The sequence below is a fragment of the Hypomesus nipponensis genome, chromosome 10 (genome assembly GCF_054491055.1).
Source record: "Hypomesus nipponensis isolate SF chromosome 10, ASM5449105v1, whole genome shotgun sequence".
Classification (NCBI taxonomy): Eukaryota; Metazoa; Chordata; class Actinopteri; order Osmeriformes; family Osmeridae; genus Hypomesus; species Hypomesus nipponensis.
In genome coordinates, this window is record NC_140370.1 from 2,738,693 (window position 1) to 2,756,494 (window position 17,802).

Consider the following 17,802-nt stretch of genomic DNA (forward strand, 5'->3'; position numbering starts at 1 on the left):
AGAATGTAAATTCAAACTCAATGGAATATGTGCACTTAGGTGATTTAATTCGAGAGCAAGGTTTCAGTTATGATTTACTCTTTTCGGAGACTCACTCTCTCTGTCGTCTGTGCTGTAAATGGCCACACTTGGTATGTCCGGGCCTGGACACAGCAACATGGAGAGCGAGGACCATGGAGAAACATAAACACAGCAGCTTCAAACAGGTGTTTCAGCACTGAGGTAAATCAATTGACATAGGGTGACAGACCAGTACAGTATATTTTGCTAAGACATGTAGTCAGTGAACCGGCAACATCTTCCTGCATCTCTCTACAGTGAAATTCAGTCTTGTTCTAATAAGTGGATTTCTTAAAATCCTGTTATTCCTCTAGCAACGCTGGTCTCTCAAATAATTGAATGAATGAAAAAGCCATTGCCAAATTGTCCTCTAGAAGGGCCCAAACAAATCAGGAACAAATCAGCTCCTATGGAAACCATGGATGGGCGGAGGGAGGAGAAGAGAGCGAGATAACGATGATGAACGTTCTCTGAGGAAATGAGAACAAGGCTAGTAAACACCCCACTCACTCCGCCCTCTGCCTTTTTACAGCTCTGGCTTGCAGATACCAGACACAAGGGTAGAATAATAAACTCTGCAGGACTCTGCCAGCTTATCCAGACAGACTGAAGTTGCCTGTCTATTGAAGAGTGAAGTAGCTCTAACTTAATAGCATTCTCTTACTGAGTAGCTTCTATTGCCTTTGACCAACAGCCCTGTAGTTGTTCACTATCACCAACACACTCAGAAACATTCTGGCAACATTCTACCAGGAGTCTTTCCTGCTGTTAGAAAGAGGTCTTTGGAATCTGAATGCAGCTGGGTTTGGAGAATGCGTGTAGAGATGTCAGGGTTGGGAGTTTCACCTTTACAGTTGAGGAGGAAGTATCTCATGTCATGGCTGAATGCTCCATCCACAAAGCCACACTTGAACTCACAAGACACACAGCGGCGATTGAAGGGGCCGATGGTGTCGGCACTGTAAAGAAGGAGAAAGTCCAAATCATGACATTGTTCAGCAGATCTTCCCTCTCCAGCGTATAAATGGCCAGATTGAGGGTGAGGCAGTGACATACTGCAGTGTGAATGATTGATGAATACCTGTATAGATGACGCCGTTTGGGGTCATCCTCTGTGCTCAGGAAGTATCTGGAAAAAATCCAAGGATTACAAATTGTCGGAAGTCAAAAGAACACTACGTTGTATACGCTATTCACTGAACAACAACATACAAGTGCAATATCCTGTTGCTACATATAAAAAACTGTGTGGAACTGTGAAAAGAAAAAGTAGGAAACAGGTTTTCCCTGATAGGTAGACAAATGCTATGCACCATCGTGTAAGTGTGAAGTGTTGAGGCCAAGGTGGGGCTTACACTAGCTGCCTGTCTTTGCTGTATGCCAAGATGCGAGTGACGTCCCAGTCCCCGGAGGTGAGCGACTGCAACGTGTCTGTGCTGATGTTGGGCTGGAACAAAACCACACACCACAAATGTGACCACAATTGTGACCACAATTGTTTCACCTCTTTCGGCTCTGCACCACACTGCTTAGACATACACATACATGGATAGCTGATTTAGCAAAAACTGAGTATCTATGGGGGGCTGCAGTGGGTCGCAGAGGTGAAGGACATGGCCAGGGAGATATAATTCAGAGACGAGTTATGGATGATGGTTTCAGAGGAACTCAAAGAACGTACCTTGGAGGTGGACATTGAAATGTGGAAGAACTTTCCTCTCCCACCCTGAGGGATTGCTCTGGTGAAGAAGAACTTGAGCCCATCCTCAGAGAAGAGTGGCGGTTCGTTCTGCAATACAGGGAGAATGGAGGTTGGTGTTTCTACTTTTGAAGACCCAATGGACAACCATTTAACATTGTGAGATTGTTTTGCCAAATCTTAAGAGCCTGAATCTAACTACTAGCAGGACATTCTACAATCACAGGCATGTGGCTGTAGGAGTTTCATCCATTAGTTTTTGCTCCTGAGGCCACAACCAAATCAAGCTTCTTCTTTTTTTAAGGAATTGCAGGAATTCTAATTGGGTAGACTCTGGGCTTTATAGGTTTACATTCTAACCTTTTGTCAAATGTGATGTGTAGGAATGCCAATATCTTTAGTATTGATCTAGGATAATACACTTCTCACTTACCTGTCTGTGAAGCCAACTCTGACTCTCATCCTCGTGTTTCTGAAAAGCACAGGTTTCATTTGGTTTCATACATGGAAACAATGTGTAAGAGGAAAGTGTTGCTTTTGCTCAATGTGTTTTAGAATTTGCATTATGGTTTAAAATTCAGTTGTAAAATCAAGTCTGAGACAGTGTGTGTGTTTGCACCTTAATGCAGACTCCTGTGGTAGCTTCACACAGAGTGAGAATGGAATTGTTCTGACCTCTGTTCAGCCAGTTGACTACCAGCTTGGTACTGGTGGCCCACTTCACCATGGTAATGTAATATTCCCTCCTGAAAACCACAAATGCATCAACTATCAAATTCTTTAACCTTATAAAGCTATAATAGAATTACATTTAGTCTGACTTTGCAATTATATTCTGTGTAATCACACAACACAACAAAGCCCTTCCATTACGGGCATCCGTAGATGTTGGTCTCTGTAACTTTTGATAGATGGAGAAGGGAGACTCACCCTATGCGGGGGTCGTCTGGTTTTTTCATCTCCACTGTGTGCACTGGGCCGTTCAGACTGGCTACGAACAGCAGCACTACAGGGTTTTCCTCCCCAGCCTGCAGGGGCATGCCAGCACAGACCATACAAACACTTATCAATGGCTATCACAATCATTATTTAGCCATTTGACCACTCTACGACAGTGTCAATAAGAGTTCTGAGTAATTATCCCACCACTGTACATGCCACGACTAACCTTGGGGTAATGGTATTCCTGTGCTGTGGGGTAGACGGCTCCAGTGAACATGGGCACCTCCATTTTGGGCACCAGAGAGTCGTTGATGGTAGTGTAGGCCAGTCTTAGGCCATCTGGTGACCACCAATGGGCAACGTTGGTCTGAAAGATTTCTTCTGCAAAGAAAAGAGAAACACAAGCACATTGAAACAAGCAAATAGAACAAAACTAAACAAATATGAAGAATAACTACTTTCTCAGTTTGACACTAACCAAAATTGGTTTCATAATGCAGGTGTCCTTGACTTGTCGGTTAGTTATTGGGTCTAGGGAACTTTTTGTAAGCAGGGCCCAGTGTGTCAAAAAAGTTTGATCTGGATTTGGAAATCCCATGTTTTGCTATCCAGGATCTGGTGACACATTACTTTTGTGCTGGTTTTTCAAAGCAACATAGGATTGGAGCCCCTTGATCCAGAAACAAACTATTCAAGATGACAAATCTAGATTAACAGTGCTCAAACTTGGATTACATATAACAATATACAACAGGTAGAATAGCCTGCGTGGGGTCACTGCAGTGGCAAAAATGTCAGAGTTTTTTTGTTACGCCACTTCACTTGGGCAAATTAAAGGTTCTGACTCATGGCCTGATTACTGTAAACTTCTAGCATTCTCCACGTCGGTCGTGCCATGCAACTCAAGAAAACCAAAACCTTGATGACAATGTTTTTTAATTTTCAGTTGGTCTCATCAACCTCACGGTATCAGAATCACAAGTTTGTGGAAAACAAAAGAAAAATTATGGGCTTGCAAAGATGACAGTCAAAAAGCTGTATGCTTCCAATCTGCTCACGTGTTTAAAACTCCAATCACACACACCTTTCAGGACCTTCTACCTTCTGGCACGTGCCAATGTTAGTTTCCTCAAGGATCACAATGACTCTTGCTTAGAGACTTGTTGCTCTTGTTAGTTAGTGGTAACTGATTTAAATTGTTGTACTCGCTGTGAAATATTTTGTTTACTGTTGCTTGCTTTTCTACAGGTACACTTGCAGTGATTCATGTTGTTTAATTGTAACTTGTTTAACTACATGCTCTTATGGTTCTTCCCTTTGGCACTTATTTTGGTTGTTCACAATATGCGCTTCATGTTTTGGCTACCCGCAATGTTTTTGGGGCTATCTTGTTGTTATTATCAGTGACCTATGCACTTTGTAAAGCTCTCTCTTGGAAGTCGCTTTGGATAAAAGCGTCTGCTAAATGAATACATGTAAATGTTAATGTAATTCCATTATTCGAATTGAAATTATATATAAGTAACACAATTATATTTTTCAAAAACATACATTTACATTTACATTACATGTATTCATTTAGCAGACACTTTTATCCAAAGCGACTTCCAAGAGAGAGCTTTATAAAGTTAGGGTTAGGGTTAGTCAAAACAGCACAATAGAAACAATACAAACACTCCCTTCTATTTGCAATGTATTTTAAACAGTAAGACCACTCATCTGGCCGCTATGACAACCAGTCACATTGTGGTGGTACTATGCTGCAGTGGAAAATTAAGTACTTGGTACCAAACAACAAATTGAGCCATTTCCTCAGCATTAGGAGGAACTCACTTACTTTCCTCTACAATCTTTAGCCCACCATTCCCTATAAGTACTTCCCATGCAGAGCTTGCGATTTTTCACCTCCAATAATGTCAAGAACCACATCTGTGTAATCACCTCTCAAAGGGCCTGTTGCCAATTGTGTTTTTTGTTGCTTCAAAGTTCAGATTCAGATCAAAATTTCACAAAATTCATAGACCCCGTGGAATTTACATTCTGCGTGATTTCAACCCAGATTTCTCAAATTTCTGTAGAATAAAAACGTAATAATGGCACTTCAGCAGTTCCATTAGAGTCCATGGTTCCACCTCTTTGGTGTAGTAACATATGTTTTATAGGCCTTGGGCATGATTGATTTAGTTGGAACACATGCCAAATCCAACCCATTTTCGAATTCTTAATACAATCTGCTAGCCAAAATCCGATCAGATTACTTCTGAACAACTTGGCCCTCATGAAAACTTTAGTCTGATTTATTGCAACCCAGCTAAAGTACAGTCATTGGAGGGGAGAGTCATTCCTCATATTTAATTGTGACAGTTTGAAATATGTTCTGGGGAATTTAATAGGCGGTAAGGCAGATCAGTTAACATTGCAGTTCAACATTCATCAGTCATGAAGAACGAGCCAGAGGTCACTGAAACAATGCTAGACAAAGATAAATATTATGAAAAAGGTTTTTGTTTTTGCCGAAAGTAGAGCATTTCAAGAGCATTGTGTCTGGTTCGAATACACTTTTTGAAAGGATCTTTTTTATAAAAGATACCAATGACATTGATTATGTTTAAACTGACACCATCTATTAAAACTACTATCTTCTTATGTCCAGCAGGTGGCAGTAAACCACTTTAAGAGGCTATCTCCTTGAGGATGCATTGGTAACCACAGTCACTAATCTGGGAATAGAGCGTCCATGACCACTGTAGAAATGGGTAATGGGAATCTGAATTGATGACTAAAGGAATGTGTCATGATGAAGATGACGACAGTGGTGGTGATAAAGACCACCTACCTAACAGAATGTGAGTAGGCAGGCTGTGTACAGCATGGCCATGTGACAAATTCATATTTGATCAAGCGCTGTCAAGATTTAGAGCCAAAACAATATCAATGCACAGAACACACACACACAAAATCCAAATTTTGACAAAAAACTCTATACCCGTACAGACAAGCCTCAGTCATAAAATCTGACACCAATTACCAGGTGTAAGCACTACTGGCACTTCGCTCATGGAAAACAAATACCGAAATACTGAATCATGAAGCATGGCTGAATCACACACATCTGGAAGCCACCATGGAAAAACCCTCTCTATCCTGTTAAATAACTCTTCCACAGACACAGACTGTCTGCTATAATACGTCAGTGTTGGTGTGGGCGTTGTGGAGAGATGTGCACTCTACATTTTCTGTTATTGTTGTGTGATAGCCTCTCCCTGCTCTGCATGCCAACCACAGATGTCTAGCAGGAACCTACTTGACTCATCCACCTATCAGATGAGAAAGACAAAGAATGAGAGACAGAAAGAATGTAGAGAGACTGATAGAGAGAGCCGTGTGAAGAGGTTAGTAACATAAAGAAGAAATGTGACAAAAATGATATAGAAAGCAAAGAGAAAAAAGAGGGCTACAAAGAGAGAACCCAGATAGAGGAGCTCGAGTATACTACTAGCCTGAGGTCACACAAGTTGTCCACTGTCTACTTGAACAATCAACTGATTCATTACCAGGATTAAAAGTGTCTAAACTAATAGCTCTCCTAATCAGATATGTAATCCCCCATTTGGTTATTCATGAAGAAATATCACATATTTTGGCTGGTTTTAATTAGATGCTTTAACAGTAATCCTGCATGATAAAATATGTCTGTATATAAAGAATCAATGGTTGGCTATTCTGTATTGCACGGCCCATATCGTGAATCAATTACCTGACAAACTCTGATATTTGAAGTTTGCTGCTGTTGTAATCCTCTCATAACTGGATTGAGGCGCACATTGCACTGTGGTTGGGAGAATTACAGAGTTGTCTGTATGGCAGGTGGTTGACTGTCAGACTTCATCCAGAATATCTCACTACCTTGACACTACACACCCCGCAGACTAAGCCAGTTATGTAAGTATGACATCAAAGGATTTTCAATTGTACAACCTCTAATAACATTCAAGCCAATCCAAGAAAGCACCCTTTCTTCTTCCTGGTACACAGTCAAACTCTACAAGCTTTCTTAGAAACACAATGTAGTACACAATAATTATTTCAGCAGTTTTTAGCATGATGGCAAACAGTATAAGATAGCAGTGATGAGGGGAACACATGAATGAACACAATGACAAGCATAGAGAACTGAGGGATGTGTGAGCACTGACATGTGTACAGATGTACTTTTGAAATTGAATAATTTTACAGAACGCTACCTATAAAAATACTTGGGACCTCTGAATTTCAGAGCACAATGGGGGTAGTCTCTTGTCCATCCTTTAAAGTTTGGACAGGACATTAAGTTTTATGCTTTCTTTCTGCTGTTTTGAAGACATCTCATTCCAACTGTGCGTATGTTTGAATTGAACCCTCTCTCTAGTAGTACACAAATCTGGAAGCTTTTATATTTATTATGTATTATTATTTTTATTTATATCCTGTTGGGATTTGTAGTATAATGGGTTATCTGGGAGTAGTGTCTGCAGTCCTCCTACCCTCGTAGAGCCAGTCAGCCAGGCCGTTGAAGATGAGCCCCTCCTTCCCCGTGGACACCAGGCGGATGGTGCGACTCTCCACTGTAGCTCGGTAGTAAATGTTGTTCTCAAAGATGAAAATCTGTGTGGAGACACAATGGGTCACAGTGATTACAGCTTCTGATGGATAAAGACAAATTGTCAGTGTAGGTTTCCATATTGGCTTTTTTTTTCTTTTGGGGTTTAAAGGTGCAAATAGAACATGTCATTGGACAATGACTTCTTTGTACCCTACCCAGGCAATTATAACAATGTCACATTCACTCAGTCCCAAAACTTCACCAGTTTCCAGACACATCAACTCACACATACAGAGGCTTATAATATGCCCCAGATTCACTTAATCAATACAGGCCTGAAAGCGCGTGCTCTTGTTTCATTCGAGGTCATATCTCTGTTTCTGTCCAGAGGCGCAGGCAAATATAGCCCTCTCTGATACTAATGAAGCTACTCCAGCTGGCTGAAAACTTAGCCTGCAGGCACGCACACATGCACGCACACACACACACACACACACACACACACACACACACACACACACACACACACACACTCTGCAGGCTCAATTGTAAGAATGTCAAACAGACACACACAGGCTAATTTGCCCAGACAATACACACACAAATAGAGTGACTGCAACGTGGGAAGGCAGTGCTGCCTCAACACTGGGTATAGGTTAACTAAGTCATTATAGGAGACTGGCGATGTAAGCCGGCTGTGCCATAATGGCATCACCAGTGAGGATGAAGGTGCACCGCTGGGTGTCTGGCACGTGGACAGTGTGGGTATCTGAAGCAAGGACCCAGCCTCCTCTTTTCAGCTGAAACTGAAGTATCAGACTGGTCACAGTGAGACCAGTGCAAGGAGATATGTTCCTAGTAACATCAGGCAGATTTGGGCTTTAAGACATTGATGTAGATTGAGAAATCTGTTTATAAGTACAGATGCTTACTGTATTCATCATTATAAAGTAAGGCAAATGTTGCCTAATTATTCCTTCCCATATTTATTCAGTCGCAGCTTACTTCCAGTGGCAAGCTAAAGTGTCTTTCACTACTCCACCATGCTTTCATCTTCAAGACAGAAGCTATTAGATAAAGGCTGTCCACTTCCCACTAACTGGCTGATGGAGATTTTATTTTCAATTCAATTGATTTTTTATCAGATTATATATTCCATTTTAGCATGTTGTGTAAGAGCAGAACACCCCTTAATAAAGACAGGGTAGCTTACAGAGGCAGGTGAATGTCAGCATTTTACATATGACTCACTGTTACCCTGTGAGGGACCGCCCAGCAAAGCACGAGGAATCGTGGGTAGATTTCATCTTTCTTTTATTGTTCCCAGCAAATACAACAACCCATGTCTGAGCACACCAAGAAAGCCCCCCCATCTCCCAACAGACATGGAGTATTTATCCCAACGGGTCAAACCAATACTGACATGTGGGGGGTGAAAAAAGCCATATCAACAACTAACTAAACACTTGCTTTAACACATCCCCCCTGCTCTTCTTAGGGACCTGGTATCTTCCAATTACCCCCAATTAACCACAATTGGAAGCGTGCCCTGCTCTAATCACACAGACACATAACACAAAGAAAATAAAGAACAGATGTGAGCCTATGTGTAATGTATCTACTGGTTGATGACTGTATGGGGTCAAAGCGTATCCCAATGCCCAGGGATCGAATGATAACAAAAGGTGACAGAGAAATGTTACAATAACGTAGGGGTTAGGGTTTGTGCGGCCTGGGGTGCGGCCGTCACATACCCTTTAGTCTTTAGTTTATTTATTATGATCTGTAATTTAGGAAGTTTTAGTATTAGGGTTAGTATAGTCGATTATTTATTGCTATCTGTATATTTAGGAAGTTTCACTTATTTAAGCTCAGCACAGATGTACATTTTGTTTCCGTGTACTTGTATGTTATGTTATGCCAGGTGCTTGCGTTGTCTCGTCTTAAGAATTTCAGTGCCCAGTCTAACCTCGTGTTGTTCTGTGTACCTGACAAATAAAAGACTTGAAACTAGTCTCTGAGGGGTTATGTGAGTGAACAGAGTAATGGAGAACAGAGGGGAAAAAAGAGATGAAGTGATGGCACCAAAGACACCAGTGGAGTATGTGACAGGCTTGTTGATTGGTGTTTGTGTGTGGTAACTGACGTGTGTGCATGTTCTTTTTTAGGCCAGTCTTAACTGGAATATTATTGGATTGCTAGAAAACTAAAACGTGTACAAAATGCATAGTTTATGCAGTCAGACACACAAAGTGCATAAATCCCATAGCAGCCCCACATTTTACGGTTTTGCTACCGAGATTCTGTTTGTCACAGTGCCACACTGAACCTGCCCTGGCCTAAGTGATGTCCATCATGTCACCAAACTTGAGAAGGCGGACAAACATTTGGCAACAAAGGCATTTTCAGTGTCTCTCAGTGTTTCACAGTTCACATGACAAGGGCCCAACATACATCTTATCTCATCTTATTGTATCTTACATGTGAGCAGCAATATCCTGTGGTTTTACAATGTGTGTGTGTTTCCTTACCAGTTGTTGACCCTTGGGTCCCCACCCAGCGTACTGCAGGAAGGCATCTCTCACCTCCGGAGGATTCAGACTCCATGTCTCCCTGAGAGGAGGCCACACCAACAAACAGTCATTCCTTCAAGGTACTGGATGTGTGTGTGTGTGTGTGTATGCACACTCAGCAAACCGATGAACCCTGCTGCTGACTTACTGTGCTGCTTACTCAAGTCATAATCAATCATCCATGGCCAGACCTAGTTAGCTAGCCCAGAACAGCTAGTGTTCTGTGCTTTTTATAACTATGGAAACGTAAGGAAAAGAGTAGACAGTGATGGATTAAGGTGTAAAAACAGGCCAGAGAGGGTGTACTAAACTGTGAGCACTACAATCAGGGCTTGCATTGATGCTAAAGCCACCAGGTGGCAGCACAGGAAGACAGGCTGCATGACTAAACTCTCTAATCAGAGAATAAGCAAAGGGAGCAGTAAGACTAAAAGAGAGGCAGAGAGAGAAGTAAACAGAGTAATAGATGGGCAGAGAGAGAGAGAATGAAGAGCACAATAGATATCTTACGGGGTAACCAGGCTGCAGATGATGTAGGAGGCCTTGTAGGAGTGCTGGTAGACCTACAGAAACAAACACAGTCAGTTGTCACCTTAAAGCTGAAGTGAACCTTCATATCTGGAACAGAAAGCCTCAGTCTTCCTGCTCCTCCTGACACAAGCACCACTCACTGGGGTCACTCTGTAGGCCAGCAGAACATGCTGTAAGTCTGGAGAAACCTGGTATTTGGTGGCTTGGTACGTTTCCTAGACAGAAGCACAAGAAACTCAAGTTACTTTAATGAAGGATTTTTAAGTGATCTGCTGGTTGCCTAGAAACTAAGGTCACTTTCAGGTCAGTACACAGATTTGTTTAAGTAGGCAATGTTGGATATACACAAATGATTAGGTCACATCACTGCTGGTTGCATTTGAAAAAGCCAGTTTCACATGACCATACCGTACAGTCACATCTACTTATCTATAAACATATGTTCATAATACAGTTTTTTATAATCGCTTTGACAATTTTTTTAATACTTCTAACAAGTTTCCTAAACTGTTAACGCGCCAACACACCTACGACACACAATTGGTAAAACAGTTAATTTCATGCTCAAAATTGCACAATGTAAACTAAACTCAAACACTAATTGTCATAACACAAAAATACTCTAAACATTACACCATGTCACATGTCACCAAAACACTAAAGGCCGAAATATACTACTCCGTTTTCACGGCACAGGGAACGCCCTCTCTGATGTGGAACGCCCTCTCCGAGCCCTCTATGAGCCCCTCGGAGAGCTCTTACAGAGAATGTTTAATATAGGGGAAACCATAGGGGAAAACTCCCACTCTCTGGAAACTTCCGGGTTCTGAACTGGTTGCAGTCCACCCTAGTTCCATATGAGGGCGCTAACGGTCGAGTGCAGAATGAATGGAGGTCTATGGAGCTAATACCCCTCAAAATCCACTTTTCTCAGGATATAACTTTTTGTCTTGTAATTTGAATTCTGAATTCGAAAGGGGAGGCAAAAAAATACACAACGCTGGGTGTTATATTTTTTTAAAGTCGCCTTTCTGTTCTAAAAAGCCTTTGAAAATGTCATTGACGTCATACACATCGTACGACCAGAGCTATTGCTTGACGGCAAGCTCTGGTTACTTAAGCAATAAGCCCCAAGAGGCCGTGGTTTACGCTGATTTTAGAACAGGTAAGGGGAGTTGTTAGGCACCACGCAAAGCGTGGAATTCAGATGCTGATTTACATGTACCGTTTAGCTGAAATATGAATTGTAAAAACGTACAGCAATGGCAGTCAAATGATTCTGTTCGTCCTGTTTATCACGGCAACCCCGCCCCTGACGCAAGCGGTTCTTAATACTGACCAATCACAGCCAAGGGGGTTCGTAGCTCTCCGAAATTACAACGGATAGTTACAAAATTCAGGAGGTGCACGTCAAGCTCTTCGAGGCTCTCCGAGGGCTGACGGAGAACTCGTAGAGGGCGTTCCACGGAGACGAGGGCGTTCCCATGTGTAAATTTTTTTTTTACGCAGAAGCATATATCGTCCGTCTGCCTGTCCGTAACGGAGTCGGAGTAGTATAATTTGGCGTTAACACTCGTTCTCTTTAGAAAATTGAGTCAATCATAGCACAATGTCATAAAAAACACTAACATCAGATGGAATTACAGAAACTGCATTCTTGTATATGTATCAGGTCTCACAGTATATAAATTATAGATTGTGTATGCAATGCAGTTTCTTTTGAAGCCTCTCTACATTTTTGTTTTGTTGGGTTTAGTAAATGCTTGCATTTTCTTTCTTTTGCTGCAGAAATTCAGAACAAAAAATGAATGACCCCTCTCAGAGTAGCTTTATAGAATGAATGGTTACTGTAATGAAAAAAAGAAGACAGAAACATAATTGCTGCAGTAAAGGCTTCATTTGCAACAGGACATTACTGCAACAAATATGCATAGCTGCCATTTACAGTATTACCCTAGCTCTGGCCCTTCTCTGAGCGCCACCACACATTCTTACTCCTCTCCCTTGCCCCACTGCTCTCCCTTGTCCTGTTACTTGTCTTCCTCTCCCTTGCCCTTGCCCCAATCCTCTCCCTTGCCCTTGCCCCAATCCTCTCCCTTGCCCTTGCCCCACTCCTCTCACTTGCCCTTGCCCCACTCCTCTCCCTTGCCCATGTCCCACTCCTCTCCCTTTTCCTGATACTTGTCTTCCCCTCCTTCGTGCAGACATTATTCTTACTTTCTTCGTGTTGTTCTATATTGTTCTTTTTCCACAAGATCATCCCAAAGAGGTCCTCTTTATATACCATATGGTCATGCGATTGAAAGAACCTCAACCTGTTTCCTAGTTGGGAATCAGCTGTGATTACAGTATTTGCATAACTTCAACCAGCTGTTTTACAGTAGCAATGGAATAAAATACAGGGGATATATTTGTGTTTCAATTCACAATATGAACAACTGTTCACTTTGACTTTAGCCAATAAGTTAGGTTTTGAACATGATGTCATCTGTTCTAACATACAGTGTGAAAGCATTGGTAAATTGGGCAGTAAAAATAGATTGTTTTGGTCTTGGTCGAGCTTGTGTGTAAAAGTTCAAGCCTTTTAAATTTGTGTTTACTCTATGCATTTTGTTTCAAAGCAACAAGAAATGTGTTAATTGTATAGCCAACACAGACGGATGTTGTGCTAACTGTGTCAAGAGTTTAGGAAACTTGTTAAAAGTATTGAAAAAATTGTCAAAGTAACTGTAAAATACTGTAAATAAATCTTTGTCACAGTTGATATGAGCTATTCCATAGTGGCACAGGAGAGAACTTCCAGAATGAGATGGTACTCACAAACATCCTGTTAGGCACTAATATAACCTTCTCCATGGTCTCCACGTTGACTTTGACCACGTCTCCTTCACGTGTGCGGTACAGAAGTTCATTACCTGGTGTGGAAAAAGTGAAAAATGAGTTTGAGTAAAGATGTGTAGGTCTGAAATACATGTAGTCTTGTGTATTTCTGTGCTGTTTTATGTTCTTCCATGTTGCACCGTGGCCCTGGAGGAACATTGGTTTTATTGTGTACTGTAACATTCATGATTGGAAATTACAAATAAAACACACTTGACTGAGAAATCACCCACATGTAGAGTGTCAGGGTATTTCAAACTGTAATGTGAAACAGGGTACTTATCCAGCGGTGGCTCTGGGGAGGGGGGGAGGGGGGGAGGGGGGTTGCAGTGCCCCTGTGACAACAAGCTTGGCCCCCTTTGTGTCCCCCACAAATGTAGAGTCTGAATAATTATAAACATGGTATTTTGCCTACTAATGCCTACAATGTAGTGAAGAAAACTACATGACAACAATAATGTTTAATGTAACTGGCCCTCTAACAGCACAACTGGTCCCAATACAAATGGTCTAGAACCTCCCCTGTACTTACCATTGACATAGTTGCACAACCTTTGAGCTGTGGTATAAACTGTCAGTTCTGACCATACTCAGTGTGTCAGTGAGTGTAGAGTGTATGCATATTCTTGTTCAAGGCTCCTGTATAACAGACACAGCCTCCTCCATCTGGAACACTGACTTCATTCACATTCCCACTGTCTCCTGGTACTGCACAGAATAGGGTCTCTCTGCCTCCTTCATCTTAATCTTTCTCTAACTGTCTCTGTTCCTCAAACTCCCTTCCTTTCAATAATTGTGTGTGTGTGTGGGAATCTTAGTGCACATTTCTGTTTTTATTTCATGCCTGACAAAAGAGAATCTCTGATGACTCTTAACGTAACATGGATGCAGTCTTTTCATTTGCACTGTCATGGTCATCCCAGACAAGATTTCGTGAGGGCTGTTTGAAAGGAGAGACCAATGACACTTGACATTGATATTGCAGTGATATTGCAGACCCTGGTCCTCAAGTTCAAGTCAGGTACACAGAATGACACAAGGTCAGACTGGGCACTGAAATTCTTAAGACAAGACAACGCAAGCACCTGGCATAACATGACATATAAGTACACAGAAAATAATTTACATCTATGCTGAGCTTAAATAAGTGAAACTTCCTAAATATACAGATAGCAATAAATAATTGACTATACTAACCCTCATACTAAAACTTCCTAAATTACAGAAAACAATAAATAATACACTATACTAACCCTAAATGCACATAAAACCTATTTCAACCCTATAACCTATTCTAACCTAAGTGGGTCTAAAAGGTATAACAATCAAGTAGGCCTACAGCAGAGAATCAGTCTATTCTGGAATGCTATTTCACCATCTCAATCTTGTAGTCTAACAATGGAGGGATATTGTCTAGTGACACATATACCAGTGAAGTTTAGGTATTAAATTCCATCCATGATTCCAGTGGGTCACTAATGTGATAAGAACAAGAGAGCAGTTCCAGTGGGCCTACCAGACATGCTGACCAGAAGGAAGTTCTACATGACTCCTCTTTGTGACTCAGGGAATCAAGGTGCCAAAGCAATGATCAAAGACCAACGCAGATCATTTATGCATAGGGCGGAATCAAGCCTCACCAAACATTGATGAGGAAGTAGAAGGGGGAACATAATAAGCTCCTTTATCAGTGATCATTTGCACAAAAAGTGTGTGTGAGTTTCAACACCTACTTTGTGGCACTTTTTGCGGAATCTATGCCAAAGGTGTGTGCCTGTGATGCAGCTGGTGACTGAGATCTCTGTTACTTCATTCAAGTCAGTGACACACAGACACACACAATGATGCCTGGAGTCCTAGTATGATGATAGTGCAGCCGCTGTGTTTGTGATGGCCCATGATGCAGCTAATGATAAAATGTTGGTTAAAGTTGATTTGGTGTTGCCTTAAAGATGCTATTCCAAATTCTAAATTCCATGATTTGCTTCTCAGTACATGATATACATGTGAAATGAGTTGCTGAAAGCATGTGCACCGCGCTAAAAAACGTTGTCGCACTGAAATGTGGAGTTAGACTGTTGAACAGTTTCTCACCTGTTTTCAGCTCAGGTTTTGTATAGGCGGGGCAAACCCCAACCTATCTACGTCACAACCACCTATCTACATCAGATCGGGCCCAAGCAGAGAAAACATTTTTTTTTCTTCATTCGAATTTGGATGAATAGTTAACAACACATTCTTCTGTGGTGTCATGGACTTAAAACTCATTTTCAGTTCTACTTTACAGCATCTTTAATTGGAGTTAAGCATGGGTAATCTGCATGTTCTTTCAAATTTATATTAACCATCAATCTAGGTTAATCAAATTTACTGAAATATTTTACAGTGGAAGTGGTAAGAATTTGACAATAAAAGAGTCAACATATTTACATTACATTTAGTACTCTTATCCAGAGCGATTTAGAGTAAGTACAGGGACATTCCCCCCGAAGCAAGTAGGGTGAAGTGCCTTGCCAAGGACACAACGTCATTTGACACAGCAGGGAATCGATCCGGCAACCTTCTGATTACTAGCTTGACTCCCTTACTGCTCAGCCATCTGACTCACATTATTTCATAATTAACACCAGAGGGCGCTGAATAGCCTGATTTCTCTTTCAGGAGTGATGTAGCACTGCCACTTGTTACACTGTCAAGGTTAAGAGGCCAAACCTATGCAGTTACTCATCAGGATCATTTAGAGACGATTAACTACACATTCCATATACGAAACAGCGACAGCACATAATGAACAGCAGCGGAGTATGCTGGAGGAAGCATCTCTACTCTGTGCCACAAAGGTATTTTGTGGGCTGTGGCTGTTGTAGGGGGAACAGCCATGACGCTGTTATATTTCAATCTAACAAAGATGTTGGTAATGAGCGTGTCTTGACGGAAGACAGGCTGAACAATCCTGGAGAATGTGAGCAATGCCATTGGGTACGGATTGGCTTTCCGTTTCTCTGTGAATAGGCTTTTCAACTTAGTTGTAATGCAATACATTGCAAATTGTTTCTGTGATGTTTGTGTGGTTTTACATGGCTGAGAAGTACATACAGTAGGGCTATTGAGTGCTACTGCATGAGTATGCCCGTGTGTTTCTGAGTTCAATCTCGGGTCCTCTGACTGACCACCACACATGACAAACTTCTATAAACACTGCTTCTCCTCTGCCAGAAAGTTAGCAATTGGATGCTACGGGTGGCAGGGCATTGCATTTACATTTTAGCAGACGCTTTTATCCAAAGCAACTTCCAAAAGAGAGCTTTACAAAAGTGCATAGGTCACTGATTAAAACAATGAGATAGCCCCAAACATTGAGGGTAGGGAAGGGGGGGGGGGGGGTATAGTCAAAATATAAATCTGAAAATAACATAGTACCATTACCCAAACTATTTCAATTGTAATAGAAATCAAAATATATAATTTGGTCAGCTCAGCAGCAGTTGATTTATCATCCACTGTTGTTGTGTTCGGAGCAAAAAAATGATGCTAAGGAAGAGTGCCCGGCAGAACTAGCATTATCCTTGTGCCATTGCATGCCACTCTAAAGCCTCATTCCCCTTACTACTCACGTCTTTATCAATGCAACCGAGCTTACAGAAGGCATTATATTGATCTTGCTGCTCTTGACAAAGTGTAGTTCAGAATTTTCTTTTTGGCATCTGAAAACCTACGCGAGTGGTAAATTGCAACGGTGGGCAGGAAGGGTCAAAAAGAATAACAAAAGGCCAAAAAGGAGGACACGCAACAGTGGTCCGGACAAAGGGCTGGAAAACCGGACTGTCTGGACGAAATGTGTGAAGCATACATTATGTGTGCACTATATTTGATCTTTGTGAGTTTTTAACCAATCAGTTCCTAGAGTTGGGAAAACACTGCCATAGTTTTTCCAGGTGTGTAACCTTGGGGCCAAGTGGGTACTCACCACTTAGCCATTTAGCATCTGGGTTGTGGATATGGAAATCTTCTCCAAAGACGTCCTCAACAGTAAGTTTTTTCTTCAGGGCCAGGCTGTCATCTTCACCTGCTCATGGAAAAAAACATCCACATAAGAACAGAGGAAGAAAACAATTAAAAACATCTCATGCTAAAATTATTTGACACATGAATTGACTGAACTCATGAGCAAAATATGCACTGTCTTTGTTTAAAAGGATTTAAAAACTGTCATACGTTTGAGGGGAGGGGACTTCCATTTCTTGGAAACCTTTCCTAAAAAATATTATTTATAAAGGCTGTCAGTCTCAGTCTGACTAGTATGGAGTTTCTAATCCCAGGAGACGAGACTTTCAAGACCTATTTCCACCGTCACCGTCACAACAATTTTCAGGAGGTTACAGAAAAGACATAGATGCTGGGCCCAATGCTGAGCTATATTGATCTGCTACACATCGATTCACAGTCAATCTTATTTTTTTTTGCCTCAGCAGTACAATGAAATCCTCTACAGCTGAAAGCTTAACTGAAGTAGAAGCACAGTTTTGTTTGTGTCT

At 41.5% G+C, this 17,802-nt stretch overlaps 1 protein-coding gene across 1 annotated transcript in view; it reads right to left on the minus strand.

Annotated features, from left to right (window-relative positions):
• The window catches only part of LOC146270820 (A-type potassium channel modulatory protein DPP6-like), a 30,940-nt gene that overhangs the window by 3,806 nt on the left and 9,332 nt on the right, over positions 1 to 17,802 (minus strand). The window contains exons 3-17 of the mRNA XM_084707232.1: positions 17,235 to 17,333; positions 13,208 to 13,302; positions 10,528 to 10,602; positions 10,367 to 10,419; positions 9,815 to 9,896; positions 7,225 to 7,345; positions 2,928 to 3,082; positions 2,690 to 2,787; positions 2,379 to 2,505; positions 2,193 to 2,231; positions 1,742 to 1,849; positions 1,416 to 1,507; positions 1,142 to 1,189; positions 907 to 1,019; positions 96 to 143 (exon numbers count right to left, since the gene is read on the minus strand). Coding sequence (XP_084563358.1) covers positions 96 to 143; positions 907 to 1,019; positions 1,142 to 1,189; positions 1,416 to 1,507; positions 1,742 to 1,849; positions 2,193 to 2,231; positions 2,379 to 2,505; positions 2,690 to 2,787; positions 2,928 to 3,082; positions 7,225 to 7,345; positions 9,815 to 9,896; positions 10,367 to 10,419; positions 10,528 to 10,602; positions 13,208 to 13,302; positions 17,235 to 17,333 — 1,353 coding nt within the window. The remainder of the gene's footprint in view (positions 1 to 95; positions 144 to 906; positions 1,020 to 1,141; positions 1,190 to 1,415; positions 1,508 to 1,741; positions 1,850 to 2,192; positions 2,232 to 2,378; positions 2,506 to 2,689; positions 2,788 to 2,927; positions 3,083 to 7,224; positions 7,346 to 9,814; positions 9,897 to 10,366; positions 10,420 to 10,527; positions 10,603 to 13,207; positions 13,303 to 17,234; positions 17,334 to 17,802) is intronic.